The sequence below is a fragment of the Portunus trituberculatus genome, chromosome 18 (assembly GCF_017591435.1).
Source record: "Portunus trituberculatus isolate SZX2019 chromosome 18, ASM1759143v1, whole genome shotgun sequence".
Lineage (NCBI taxonomy): Eukaryota > Metazoa > Arthropoda > Malacostraca > Decapoda > Portunidae > Portunus > Portunus trituberculatus.
The window spans coordinates 23,143,552-23,158,485 of record NC_059272.1 but is presented as its reverse complement, the minus strand read 5'-3'; the positions used below and the strand labels follow the sequence as shown (position 1 = coordinate 23,158,485).

General features: G+C 40.7%; 1 protein-coding gene across 1 annotated transcript; it reads right to left on the bottom strand.

Moving 5' to 3' along the window:
* Window positions 1–4,099: 4,099 nt before the first annotated feature.
* Window positions 4,100–13,956, bottom strand: LOC123505806 (adhesion G-protein coupled receptor D1-like). Its single transcript, XM_045257526.1, has 10 exons — window positions 13,882–13,956; window positions 10,530–10,613; window positions 10,192–10,389; window positions 9,477–9,632; window positions 9,171–9,299; window positions 8,350–8,594; window positions 7,328–7,551; window positions 6,591–6,712; window positions 6,002–6,201; window positions 4,100–5,543 (listed from the first exon to the last, which is right to left on the bottom strand). The coding sequence occupies exons 2-10, from the start codon at window positions 10,606–10,608 to the stop codon at window positions 5,484–5,486; spliced, it is 1,413 nt and encodes a 470-aa protein (XP_045113461.1). The 5' UTR covers window positions 10,609–10,613; window positions 13,882–13,956; the 3' UTR covers window positions 4,100–5,483.
* Between the last annotated feature and the right edge of the window lie 978 nt (window positions 13,957–14,934).

Sequence of the window (14,934 nt, the reverse complement as noted above, 5' to 3'; positions counted from 1 at the left end):
TTGATGGCATCTTAATTCATATCTCTCACTGCTATTATTCACCCACTCATCTCATCTCTAACGAAATGCTTTCTTTAATGCCACACTAATTCTATGCAGATAAAGACTGACTGGATTCTACGAGCTACCCACAAACTTTTCTTGAAACTAAACACTAAAAGCAACTCAAAGGCTAAAAATTCAGTCCTGTCTTTTAATTTTGGTGCTGCAATTTTCTCTCTATGGATTATCCCCATTTAGCGTCATAATTATAATTTTTCTCAGGAAGAGCTGACAGCGTATAGCCGCTCGCAGCCCCTTCAAAGTAAGCTGCGACGGCAAAAAAAAAAAAAAAAAAAAGGAGCAAACACTGAAAACTTGTATGCGTATTGATGAATATATTTCACGGTGGAGGGGAAGCAGAGATGGGTGGGGAGGTGCCGCGTGATTTGATGCAGGAGTGCTGGAGGAGGCGCGGTCTGGCTGAGAGGAAGATGCACTCACGAGGCAGTGAAGGATGAGGGACGTGATGGGCAGGCGAAGAGAGAAAATTGATAGCAATATAGACAACCCACACGAACAACACCATCTTTACCACCACCACCACCACAAATACAACAATAACAGCAACCGACTAAGCAAACTATACCTATAAAGAAAAGAACAATTTAATTATCCAGCTAATTAACCAAATAACTAATCAAGCAGCCACTACCATTACTATAACCATTAGCACCACCGCCACCACCAATACTAATAACAACAACAAACAAACAAAAAGTGGGCGGCTGTCCATGAAATATGATACAATTCTGAAGGGGGGGAGGCAGAGGAGGCTCGTGGGTCTCTTCTGCCGGGCAAGGAAGCGCTGAGGTTCTCCCGGTAATCTCCTGACAAAGTGAACGAGGCGGACAGACGGACGATGGGGCGGGGATGGAGGCAGGCTGATAAGGAAACACCACGCCAAAACTACGTCATCCTGTCCAAGCGATGGGTATAGAAAAAAATTACTTCTATTTCCGTGAGCAGCGGCAAAGGAAAGGCAATCGTTACGGGGGGCGTATGGGCACCCCCAGCGTTATGGGAGGCGGCTCCGTGAGGCTTACAGGGCGTAACTCCGTACTTTGCTCACTCACTTCCCCGACAAGTCTCTTTTTATCATCTACGCCGTGAAGTTTATGACACATAGCAGTTGGGTTAAGCAGATGCCCGTCTCTTTACCGTCGATCTTTACGTCTTCCAGTTGTTCTTATGAACGTATGGTACTATGCTCGTAATACTGAGAAAAGTTCTGCGTTATGTGTTAAACCTATTTTCATAGAAATTATACCCATATGTTCATTTTTCTTTCTAAAGTCATAGCCATTTCGGTTTATCAACATCAACAATCATCAATTTCACCACAACGAAAACTTCTTAAGAGAAAGTAAAGTCACAGTCACGGCCGTCGGCGAGTTGTACTGTCAGACGCAAAAAGATAAAGACGAGCAGGATTGCCAGTGATGCGGCTCACGATGAACATCCGTCTTGAATAGCAAAATAGTAAAATAGGGTGGAAAAGGATGTCCTTGAAGCGCTTCTCCTTGAAAGGCCCAATAGGAGGAATCAGAGTGGTTTCTTTCCTTACTTTACTCTCCAGTAGCTGATAAAAGTAAAGTTCAACATTTTCTCTTTTTTCGGTTTTCTCCTTTTACTTTCAATCCTCCCAAGCCGCCCTCGAACCATCACGGCCAATAAGATTCCACGAACACGTACACACGCACATATACACACACACGCACGAACACACACACACACACACACACACACACACACACACACACACACACACACACACACACACACACACACACACACACACACACACACACACACACACACACACACACACACACACAAGAATCCAATACTCGTACAAATTATAGTAAATAGCTTGTTAACATTTTTTTGTTCCGGAGGCAGAACAAATACCGTACAGGAATGGAAACTTGATTTATTTTATGCAACGTATTTGCAAGGAAGCCAAGCAAGCAGGCAAACATTGAATTTTGAAAAGTAGCCAATGTATCTTTTATAATGCTTTCACCAGCACATTTGCTTTTCCCCACCACTCAAGTGGATAGAAGGAAAAAAAAACTTTTATTTCAACAATACAGCTCAGCTAAGATCTTTTGATAGTTTTTAGCTCCTATTTTATTCTTTTCCAGAGCATTAGATAAGTAATGAGCCCGCTGCCTCGTACGGGTGAGCAGGGCGGCAGCGGTGGTGGCAAGGTGAACACGCAAGACGAGACGGTCAAGGTCTCAAGGACCCCTACCTCACACGGGTCCCTCCCAGCGCCCACCACCCAACACGAAAATAAGACCAAGAAGAAAAGAAAGTTTTGCTGCAGCGGATGGTTCTCCTGGAAAAAGCGAAAGGAAAAACGCGTTCTTACCCAATCTCGGGAAAGGAGAGAGAAAGAGGTCCTGAGGAAGATGACGACAGTGGAGGAAGGCGAGGAGTCAGACGCTTTCGACCACCAGTCCCTACGCCACGAAGGCAACACTCCCGAAAGGCTGACTAACGGAATAAAATCTCAAAGCCTGAAAAATTCCCGTGTTTGGCAAAGATTGCGGAAGACCAGGAAGGCGACAGGCAAGGAAAAGAACAGCTATTTAAAAGACCGTGATTTACAGAGGGAAGGCAAGACGCGGCACAGGACTAATCGATATTCATATTATGGCTACGGTACATTCTCAGCTCCACGAGGGAAGGATTCGAGGGATACTAAACGATTAAAAAACAAATACACGCAAACAGATTCGCATTCTCAAAAGATGGTTACCCGAAGCAAACACAGAATATACAGGAACGACCAACGGATGGTTAATTCAACATCCTCGTATACTTCAGACGAGGAGATATTTCTGGTACAGACACGAGACACTGTACAGGAAAAGAAGGGAGTTAGGAGAGGGATGAAATGTTGCATGTTTTTGTGCTTTATTTTGGCAGCATTGGCGTTCGCTTGGACGGTGTATGCCTTTTCAGAAGAGATTTATTACAGTATTGCCATAATTCCACCGTGGGAGCCACTTCGCGTGAGCCTGATCGGCGCTGCCCTGCTGTGGGTTTGTGCTTGTTTCGTTTTCTGCTGTCTCAGATCCGGGTTACCTTTAAGGACTGAACTTTTCGGGGCCTTCATCTTGGTCCTGTTCAACATGTCCCTGGTCTACGTCACTCGACACTTTTCCCCCTACCTGGACCGGTTCAGGGAGCTCGAGGGATGGTGGTTGGTCAGTTTGCTAACGCCACTCCTTTTCGTCGCCTGCTTCACCTGTTTCATGACCACCTATAGGATCTGACCTTGGTTAAATTGCATTATTCTTGAAATTACCTGTCCCCGCTCATTTATACTATCTCTCTCTCTCTCTCTCTCTCTCTCTCTCTCTCTCTCTCTCTCTCTCTCTCTCTCTCTGTATATATATATATATATATATATATATATATATATATATATATATATATATATATATATATATATACTAATTATTTGCATCTTGATATAGTACTTTGACATACAAGAGCTATATAGAATGAATAAATAATAAGTTCTTAAATCCATCCATGACCGCAGAAATTATTAATGTTGCTTGAGAGATCAATGCCACGTCAACATTCCCATATGCAACATCAGTCTGAGAAAATAACTGTTCCACAAGAGTGTTGCATTCCTACCTTCACTGAAGGGCACGGTACGATTATTTCGATGTGTTTCTCATCAGTTCACTACAGATTCTTATCGTGTTGTACTGTAAGGATAAAGGAGATTTCATTGTGGGAGAGCAGGTAGAGGTACGCGAGGCAGAGTAAAAGAAAAACAACCTTTGTCATTTACAACTGACGGCAAATCTTCATGTATGTACGACTACCGTCATTACTCTGACGATTATAATCACCATTACTATATCGTCGTCGTCATCATCATCATCATCATCATCATCATCATCATCATCATCATCACACGTACAGTATATTTACCTTTTTGTCACATCTTCAGTTTGAAAAAGAATTAGAGAACATGGTGGCATTTTAGACCAATGTATAAGGAATTCATGATTGTCATTAACAGCTTTTATGGTGCAATGAATATTTACTGCAAACGTATCATATCAATTGACATTCTTAAATATACTATCACAAGTTATACCTCAAAACAAACGTGAAGGACACTATACATTTTACACAAATATATTGCACGTTTCATCTCAGTCAATGAAATACTCGCATCATTAAACATCCAAGGTGCTCAGGTTGGTCAAGTAACTGAAAATAAAGCAACACACAAACACACTATCTCTCTCTCTCTCTCTCTCTCTCTCTCTCTCTCTCTCTCTCTCTCTCTCTACAGTAAGGCACCATTGGCGTTATCTACCATCATAAGGTCTGAACCAAACAATACCGGGGTGCAGCACCACACTGTGCCAACACACTAAGCGGTGCTCTGAGGGACCCACCCAACACTGAGGCGTGAGGAGTGAGAACCTGGTCACGCGTCACCACGTCACTCAACCCTCAGCAGTGAAGTGAGTGTGGCCGCTCGTCCCACACTGACACTCTGACACACTCACATAACAATACTGATGATATATTAATTCTATATGATACATTATAATCAGTTGGTACTTTCGATTGCGTTTATAATTCATTTGATCTACTATTACTAGTTTACTACAGGTCTACTACTCTCTACCATTGGTCATATTTCTTTTGTTATTCCCACTACTTATCTATAATATAAGCATTCTAATAAATACTATATACACTTGTTAGTAATAGTAGACGCTACCACTTCTCAAAATACACACGAGTTAAGGAAAGAAATTATAAAGAAAATGTACTTTAAAGGTAGAAAACGACTTTTGCAGCGGTATCTAAAATAAATTTCACAAAGCTATAATTAACAATAATCACGTTGAAATCTTGACATTCACTCAAATAGATAAGCACTTTTACATTGAGAACAATATCAAAGAAATTTGTCAAACGGAACATAGCGCTAATAATTAAATCAACACGTTTTCTGATGTAAAACGATATAATTAAAAAACTTTTGACTTATTTCAAGGAGGAAACTGTCTTACTTAGTACTTAGAAGAGACATGACTGATGAACTTTCAGTGATCTAGTAATGGTGAAGAAAACCATAAGTATCAACACTCTAAATAAGCATAACCATCATAATCAACAAAGCTTCCTGTTATAATGGCTAATACTTGTCGGTCAGCAGGAGTATGGTCGCGGCACGGCGGTGTGTGTTAGCTTGTTAGTTAGTCCTCTACACCTCTACAGTCACTACGATAACGCTGTAGCGGCATTCGTACTCACATCTCTACGAACCACATAAAGCAACGCAAAGAACAGCTTTCTCTGGTGAGCCACGGTTTGTCTGGCATGGCTTGGTGAGGCGAGGCGGCAGGGCGAGAGGTGGTGGTGTGATGTGGTGCTGATGTGGTGGTGTGCTAGTGTGCCCCGCCGCCCTTGCACATTGACTTGTACATCCCGACCATTTTCTGACGCACCTGAAAACAAACATGATCAATAACATATGAACTATTCAGCACCTTCAGGAGAAAAAATGATATGAAAGAGGAGAAAAATAATATGAAAGATAAGAGAAGTAGGAATGACAAACAAGAGTCTACTGAGAAATAAAAAGAACGAATTGATCAAATCTATTTTTCATATTAATCACGATCTTGTTAAGTATTTGTAATTTGTTATTTTCCTTATCATCTATTAAGTTCTTCCTTCTTCTTCTTCTCCTCCTCCTCCTCCTCCTCCTCCTCCTCCTCCTCCTCCTCCTCCTCCTCCTCCTCCTCTTGCTTTCCTTCCTTCTTCTCTTCCTCCTCTTGCCCCTGCTTTCCCTCCTACTATTCCTCCTCCTCCTCCTCTTGCTTTCCTTCCTTCTCCTCCTCTTCCTCCTCTTGCTCCTGCTTTTCCTCTTAGTCCTCTTACTCCTGGTGCTGCAGCGGCCCACCTTCTGGTTATTGAAGCAGTGGAGGAAGAGCACCGCCACGCCCGACACGCTGTTCAAGATGGTGAAGATGCCGTACAGCGGGAGGTTCTGCTCGTACTCTGAGAACATCCCCACCAGCATGTGACAGAACACCAGGGGCATCACCACCAGGTTAGTGCGCTGCGAGAACTTGGCGCTCGTTCTCTGGCTCTTGTCGATGCCTGGGTGACGAAGGAGAGGGCAGAAAATATAAAAAAATCAGATAGAAAGAGCTACGCAGGAAATATTTCATCTGATTTGTATATCTATTTTATTCACTTACTGTGTATCTATATATCTTTTGATGGAGGAATGTTAGAGGGATAGACAAGATTTTCCTATTTTTTCATCATCTATGTAATTTATTTTCTTTTTACCAGTCTTTTCCTTTATTCCTTTACTTATTATTCATCCTTAGTTTTCATGTAATCTTCCTTTTCCCTTTTCTTAGACGTTCAATTGTCAATCAATTGTCTTTCTAAGCTCACCAGTCCTTATTTTTTTTAATCTCGTAACAAACTAGATTATTCTCCTTTCATGGTACATCCTCTAGTTAAGACCCCAATCATACCTTTAAGGGGCTTGTAGTCAGCCGACCCCGCAGCCTCAATAAGAGTGAAGGTAAGAACCACCAGCGAGACGATGGGAATGAGCTGAGCATAGAAGAGCGGGGTGTCAATCTGGAGCCAGCAGCTGAGGAGGAATAGATCAATGTATGGAGCATATTCCCAGACATTCCTGACCCGCACCTCCACTTCTCTCAAAAGGTTACTAGTTGAAGTGACACGCGTCTTTAAGGAAGTTTTTACGTTTCTACATAATGACAGAGTAAAAGATTTATACATTTTGAATAAGTCAAACAGTATTGAACATCTGACTGACGAACTCCGTGGCCTAGAAGAATAGTAGTAGTGAAAGAGCAGAGAGTTTCTGAGTTACACGACTTTCCTGTCACAAATTTGAATCCCGAAACATCAACAACCATCTTTATTCCCTGCGCTCCCTCCTTCAAACATCTTATCATTAATCCTCTTGTTACCCATCACCTGGTGTCTTACCCTAGACAGTCAAGACACAAACACCAACCATAAAGATATCAACAGTCAACTCTCTGATACTTCCTTCCTTCTGTTCCATCTCTCCTGTTCCTCTACACAACACCAAGAATCTACCACAATACGAACTACTCATTGGTATTTTTCCTCCAAACCACATCACTAAAAACTCCGCCAAAAATAACAGATACTCACTGGTACTCTCCCTCTTATAAGATACAACTCAAGGGCTCCCAAAACAAGAACTACTTACTGATACTCGCCACCGTAGTTTTCATACTCGAAACATATACTGAAGAGCAGGATGATCGTGGCTACACCCCAGCCCACCAGCGTGTTCTGCACCCTGGAGCACATGCCGTCCTGCTTCACCACGTAGGCAACATAGCCGTACATGTGCAGCGCCTCCAGGAACATGAACATGAAGCACGCCGTGAAGAAAAAGTGGATGAAGATAGAGATCACTCGGCACACATCCTGAGAGGGGAAAGTTGGTTTGGTCAGTTACGTAGAGAAAACAAGAAATAACGGATTTCAGCTTGACAAAGTTCGATTTAAGATGGAGCTAGTTTCTAAGATAATGTGGTAGTTAACCCTTTAATACTGGGACACATTTTTCATCTTGAGATTTGTGTACGTTTAGACCATTTTATTGACATTAGGAAGGGTCTATGGAGGTAACAAGATTAATGGCCACAGTCTTCACTGAGAAAGAAGAGCAGGTAAATAAAACATTACAAAGGAAGATCAACAGCAACAGACCTTTAGCCTCTTATTAGATTGTTTGCGTAATACAAACTGACTACTGATGACAAAGAAAAGAAAGAGGAAATGGTCTCATGGAAGAGGGATTAAGGAAAGCAAAAATAAAGAGAGAGAAAACAGAGCCAAGCATGTAGAAAAAATTGAATATAATAAATGCCACAACTGAGAGAGAGAGAGAGAGAGAGAGAGAGAGAGAGAGAGAGAGAGAGAGAGAGAGAGAGAGAGAGAGAGAGAGAGAGAGAGAGAGAGAGAGAGAGAGAGAGAGAGAGAGAGAGAGAGAGAGAGAGAGACAGACAGACAGACAGACAGACAGACAGACAGACAGACAGAGACAGACAGACAGACATACAGACAGAAAGAGATAAAAGAAAGAGAAAGAAACAGAGAAAGACAGAGAAAAATAGAGACAAACAGAGAGGAAGCAAAAAAATATGCAACTAATCAACACCTAACTAACAGACAGAAGAGAGATAAAAAAAACGGGAAAGGGAGACGAGGAGCCAAACTCACCGGGATCTCAGTGAAGGACGGTGGGAACATGAGCATAATGTGAGCCAAAACAAGCGCTATCTCCATGTTCATCTGAATCACTCGGTCTGGCGTGAAGATCCGTAACACGAGGAAGATGATGAGACAGATGGAGACACAGATGATGAGGATGGTGGAGGCTGATTTGGAGATTACCGTTGCCACCACCTTCTGTTCAGCCGGCAGTGTTGGGATGGGGCGGGGCGTCGGGGAGGGCGGCGGGGGACCTACAAAGCGTATTAAGAGGCAAGTCAGTGGAAGTTAAGTGTTGTGCGGTGTATGGCGTCGTTGTGTCATTAAGTTGTGTCATTGTCGATAAGAAGGAGTGTTTAAAGGAGCGTTTCATTGTAGCTCTCTCTCTCTCTCTCTCTCTCTCTCTCTCTCTCTCTCTCTCTCTCTCTCTCTCTCTCTCTCTCTCTCTCAAGACTTTTCGTACAGTTTTCACAGTACTTCACAATATCTCACAAATGTTATTAACAGAATACTCTTCCTCAATTAACGGCATTGTATCGAATAAAACTATAATATATTCACGCAAACTCACCCACCCACACCCACCCACCCACCCACACACACACACACACACACACACACACACACACACACACACACACACACACACACACACACACACACACACACACACACACACACACACACACACTGTCATCATGCACTGACTGACACACACACACACACACACACACACACACACACACACACACACACACACACACACACAAGCAAACAAAAATAAAAAAAACTGTCATCATGCAGAGACTGATTGGAGACAACACACTTACGGACGCACTTGTCCTTGGCGTCGTTCATAATGAAGCCCATGGTGCACACACACGTCGCCTTAGGCTTCTTTTCCGTTGACTCGTCCCGACATATGCCGTATTCCGGGCACGTCATGTTTTCACACGGACCTGGAGCATGAGACAGAGAGATAATGGCGCACATCTGAGGAATTCATTCATAAACCAACAAACCAAACTAATTCAAAGAAAAATATGAATAAAGGACAGTCCCTTCTTATGCAATCAGGGATCTCTTTTCAACCAAACATTAAAAGAGGTGGTTGGTGCAGGCTGTTAAACACTTACTGGGACATATGGTCTTGTTCCAGGTGTTGCAGTACCTTGTTTCCTCTTGATACTGGTCATTCTCACACGCCTGAGTTCCGTTACACACAGAGTACCGCATCTCCTTGCCCTCGCCGCAGGTGGTGGAACAGTTGCTCCAGTCACTCCACTGGTCATCTGAGGAAACACTAGAGTCAGTGTCCTGCCATTGTTCCATTCACAATATTGAACACTGAACTCTCCGGCATTCAATATTCCCCATTAAAGGATTTTCATGTGTTCCTGCAATGGACAATTCCGCAGAGGAAAAAAAATATTTGCATCCTAAATAACTCATTTTCTTTCTCTTAGTATATATATCAGATATTTGATAATTATTAGTAGTTTAATTTGGGAATTTTGGTAATCTAATCATACAAGGAATTTTAAGATCAGTAGTTTTTTAATGCCTTTCTACAATATTGTAAAAAATCAGTATTGTAGCACATAGGATCGGTAAACGGAAGGAAGACTTTAGGCAGCGAAGGGGTAATAACATCTTAAGGTTTCCTACCCAGAAAAAAAAAAAAAAAAAAAAAAAAAAAAAAAAAAAAATATATATATATATATATATATATATATATATATATATATATATATATATATATATATATATATATATATATATATATATATATATATATATATATATATATATATATATATATATGGATACAGCCAAATGCGACCAACATACCCCAGCAGCTGAAAGTGTTGCAAGTGAGGAGTTTGAACTCCACCTCCCCTAGACTCATGTCTTCCTTGGTGCAGAGTTTCCCATTCCCCTGTGGTGCCGGCTTGGTGCAGGACCTGACCTTCCGCAACTGTCCCGTGCCGCACTTTTCAGTACACTCGGAGCTCAACACTGACCAGTCACTCCATCCGCCATCTTGGTCTGGACGGAAGTACACAAGGAATTACCTTACTCGGAAACTATATCCACCTCTGAAATTCGACGTCTCCTTTTGCAAGGTCTATATTACATTATAAGAAAAATCTTTCAATTCGTATTATGTGCCGGAGCACTTCACTCACCTTGAGCGTTAGGGTTAAGAGAAGGCAGCGCCAGGAGCAGCACCACCCACGGCAGCAACACGCGGCACACGCCCTTCATGATTTCTGCGGAAATATTTAACTAAGTTACCCAGATGCACTGCACATATGCGGAGAGAAAAGAACTTAGTAGTAGTAGTAGTAGTAGTAGTAGTAGTAGTAGTAGTAGTAGTAGTAGTAGTAGTAGTAGTAGTAGTAGTAGTAGTAGTAGTAGTTATTTTTTTATGGAGGTGGGAAAAACGGCCAAGGACAACAAAAATTGTGATAAGAAAAAAAGGCCCACTTAGGAGCCGGTCCCTGAACAAACTGAATAATTGTCAAAGGCAGACTCTCAGGATGATAATAGGAATCATCTTTTTTTTCATTCTTTTTTATATTTTGCGTGAAGAATGTAGATTATGTATTGATAGCGCATGCAGTTTTGTGTGAAGGAAGAGAGTTGTCATTAGAGGACAGGCTGTGACTGCCCCCTTGTGTTGTGAGACACAAAGCGAAACGTTCAGTGAGGTTGTAGCAGTAGTAGCACAAGCACTAGTAGTAGTAGGAGGAGGAGAAGGAGGAGGAGTATAATAATAATTATGGCAATAAAAATATAAATAATGATAATGATAATAACAATAATAATAATAATAATAATAATAATAATAATAATAATAATAATAATAATAATAATAATAATAATAATAATAATAATAATAATAATAATAATAATAATAATAACAACCTTAATAATAACAATAATAATAATGATAATAACAGTAATAATAATGATGATGATGATAATAATAATAATAATAATAATAATAATAATAATAATAATAATAATAATAATAATAATAATAATAATAATGTTAATAATAATAACAATAATGATACGTAATATTACCAAAGAAATAAAAAAACAATAACAACAAAACCAGCAACAACGAAAGAAATAGTGTGTGTGTGTGTGTGTGTGTGTGTGTGTGTGTGTGTGTGTGTGTGTGTGTGTGTGTGTGTGTGTGTGTGTGTGTGTGTGTGTGTGTGTGTGTGTGTGTGTGTGTGTGTGTGTGTGTGTGTGTGTGTGTGTGTGTGTGTGTGTGTTTTCTACTAGAAGTGCAACCTTTGAGTTCATTAGCACCATTAAATTCAAAGGATGACCCAAGCTTTTATTTTATAGATCACGGCGTGGTGCGTGACCCGCTGCTAAGGTCAGTTGCTCACACCAGAGAAACATTCAGTGCGCATAACGAATCCTTCCATATTCGTATTCAAGTGTGAGAAATTATTATTATATTTTTAACTCATAAGGCACTTCCAAGATTCTATACGTCAGATAGATATTTATTAAGGTTTGTGTCCTTACATGTGATTTTTTTCTTATTGTGTTGTTTATGGTGAGTTATTCTATGTATGTTTACCAGTGTCAAGACTAAACATAAGTAACCAGTGAGGCAATGACTAGGTAAACTTGATAAGAAATGCCTCAATAATTTACCTGTCAAATGCGAGTGTATCCCCAATTTTCTTTTTACTCATAGAACATACAGGTGTGCGATAAGGCCATTTCATGATTCAGCTCTTCTAGGGAAAAGTATAGAGATACACTGAACGACAAGAGGAAAAAAATAATTGTATTGAACGCACGTGGTTTATTCAAGAAGAGAGAGGTGCTGGTCAACTAGAATTAATATTGTTGGTCATGAGGTCAGCCGGTTATCACGTCATCTCAGCCACTGACCAGCTGGATCTCAGTTCTTTTGCGCATTATCTCATTTAACCTCTTCAATGGGACTCATTTTTACCTTGATATTTGTGTATGATAAATCATTTTATTGATATTACGAAGGGTCTATGGAGGTCAGAAGATTAATGATCACAGTCCTCACTATTTTTGATCCCCACATAAGTTCTTGAAGCTGTAAAAAATCATCGAATAGTAACAAGAATGAATATAGAAACGCGTCATGGTACTGAAGGAGTTAAAACTTAAGAAATGTGATATAAAAGATTGTTACTCATGGTTGTTACAACTCTCTCTCTCTCTCTCTCTCTCTCTCTCTCTCTCTCTCTCTCTCTCTCTCTCTCTCTGATTCCTCTCAGTCGCATTGGGTCCTAACTGGTGTCATGTCCAAAGGAACGAAGGTATATGGTAGTATGTGGCCTAAAAGAGCTTAATGATAACCAGATGACCTCATTAGTAAATAGCAGAATAAAATCACCTGTACCTGAGTGAGAGAGCTAGCAGGAGGGAAGGGAGAGGGAACAGGGGCGTGGGGAAGGGTGAGAGGCGGCTGACGTGCGTGTCCCTCATGGGTCATTTATTGAGCACTTGACTGTTTGGTGTGTGTTGCTGAGGAACCAATTGTGGCCTGCCATCACCATGCAAACACACACACACAGACACACACACACACAGACACACACACACACACACACACACACACACACACAGACAGGCATACAGACACACACACACACACACACACACACACACACACACACACACACACACACACACACACACACACACACACACACATCAACTGACAAAGGGCATAAACTCAACTTAATTAACCGTAGCAATGAAAAAATAACGGATGAAATCTGATACGGTAAAATACAGGGCACATTTTTGTTGTAAGTCATTTTCAGAAAGAAACATAACAATAGGGCTGATGATTACTTGAGCGCATAAAGGAAAGGTTACTGTTCATAAACTTTATAATCCGCAGTAAAAGTTGTGTGGTTGCTCTTACATAAATTGCCATGACTTATGTGGGGAGTCATATGCTGGGCGTCATGCATGAGGAGGGGAGAAGGGCAGGTGGCAGTGGTGGCCGCACAAAAATGTTTCCTAGAGGTGACAAGGTGGTGGGAAAAGGTAACACTTCTCTAGGATTATGTAAATACTTATCGTACTTATCATTCACAAACACACACACACACACACACACACACACACACACACACACACACACACACACACACAGAAACAAACAAATATATAACGCACATATGTAATCTTATGTAATCTTATCTAATGCACGCCTCACTTCAGGATAATCACCTAAAGCATTTCATTAAAATCATCAAAATAAACATAAAATATAACGGAAAGGAAATGGAGACTCATTCAATCATAACTTCGTTTTAACAATTTAACGGAATTCTCAACTTGCTGCGTGTCTGGACACCTTCACCTAATACTACTGTTGATCTTCTGGATTGTTAATGCATCGTGCAAACACATTACAAAGTAACACTCTTCTCACCTGAACGCTTTCTTAGGATAACCACGTGTGTTACAAGGAATGATGCAGAGGGGACAAGGACACAAGAGGAACCGACTCACCCTTGACCGTGGATGGAGAGCTACATGGTCTGCTGGTGATCCCGTCGAGGCTGGTGGTGAAATGAGTCGTGCCTCCCACACGTCATGCCTCCCTCACCCCCCTCAACCATTCATAAGCTTCCCCCCACGAAACCCCCTCCGTGCATCTAACACCCGCTATGTTTCCTTGAGAATTTCACTAGAGGAATTTCGTGGAGTGTATTTACTTTGTTAAACTCAATACACAACACTTTAGCGAGATGAATTTCCAAGAACAAGTCGGAGGAAGCGTCTGGAAGTGGTTGTCAGGAAGGCGTGTTTACGTGGCGTGCTGGTGGTTGGTGCGGCAACCTGGAAGCCCCCAGTGAGACAGAAAAACACGCTTTCTTCCCCATGACAACATACGTACATTGATCCTCCAAGGAGTTTACCAATGAATGCTTAATTGTCACAGGGAGCAAACGGGAAATTTCTGCGGTGGTGCTTTCATGCCTTCAGATTTTCTTGTCGTTTTTGTCTCAGCCTGGGTCACGCTACACTCCACTACCTGCGTGATGAGCAACACCGGTCACCACGACTCCACACGTCTCCACTTCCAGCGTGAGGATGCGGACTGCCGGGACGGAGAGCGGAGGATTGGAAGACTTGACAACGTTCAAGTTTATAATGTTTACCAATCCTTGTCTTGCGTTCACTAGTGACTGCCGTATCAATGTTATTCTTATTATTGTTATTATCATTACTATCATTATTATTATTATTATTATTATTATTATTATTATTATTATTATTATTACTATCATCACCTTCATCATCATCATTGTTATTACTATTGTTATTATTATTATTACTATCATTATTATTATTATCATTATTATTATTATTATTACTATTATTATTATTATTATTACTCTTGTTATTATCATTAGCATCATTATTATTATTACTATCATTATCATAATAATAAAAATAATAATAATTATTATTATAATTATTATCATTATTAATATTATCATCATTATCATAATAACAATAATAATAATTATTATTATCATTATTATTATTATCATTATT

Bases quoted from the DNA above. Each gene is read 5' to 3' on its own strand.
- LOC123505806 (XM_045257526.1), bottom strand. From the start codon at position 10,608: ATGAAGGGCGTGTGCCGCGTGTTGCTGCCGTGGGTGGTGCTGCTCCTG. The intron at 6,713-7,327 runs GTAAGTAGTTCT...ATTCCTCCTCAG, and splicing joins AACTACGGTGGCGAGTATCA to CTGCTGGCTCCAGATTGACA. The intron at 6,202-6,590 runs GTATGATTGGGG...TTCGTCACCCAG, and splicing joins TGACTACAAGCCCCTTAAAG to GCATCGACAAGAGCCAGAGA.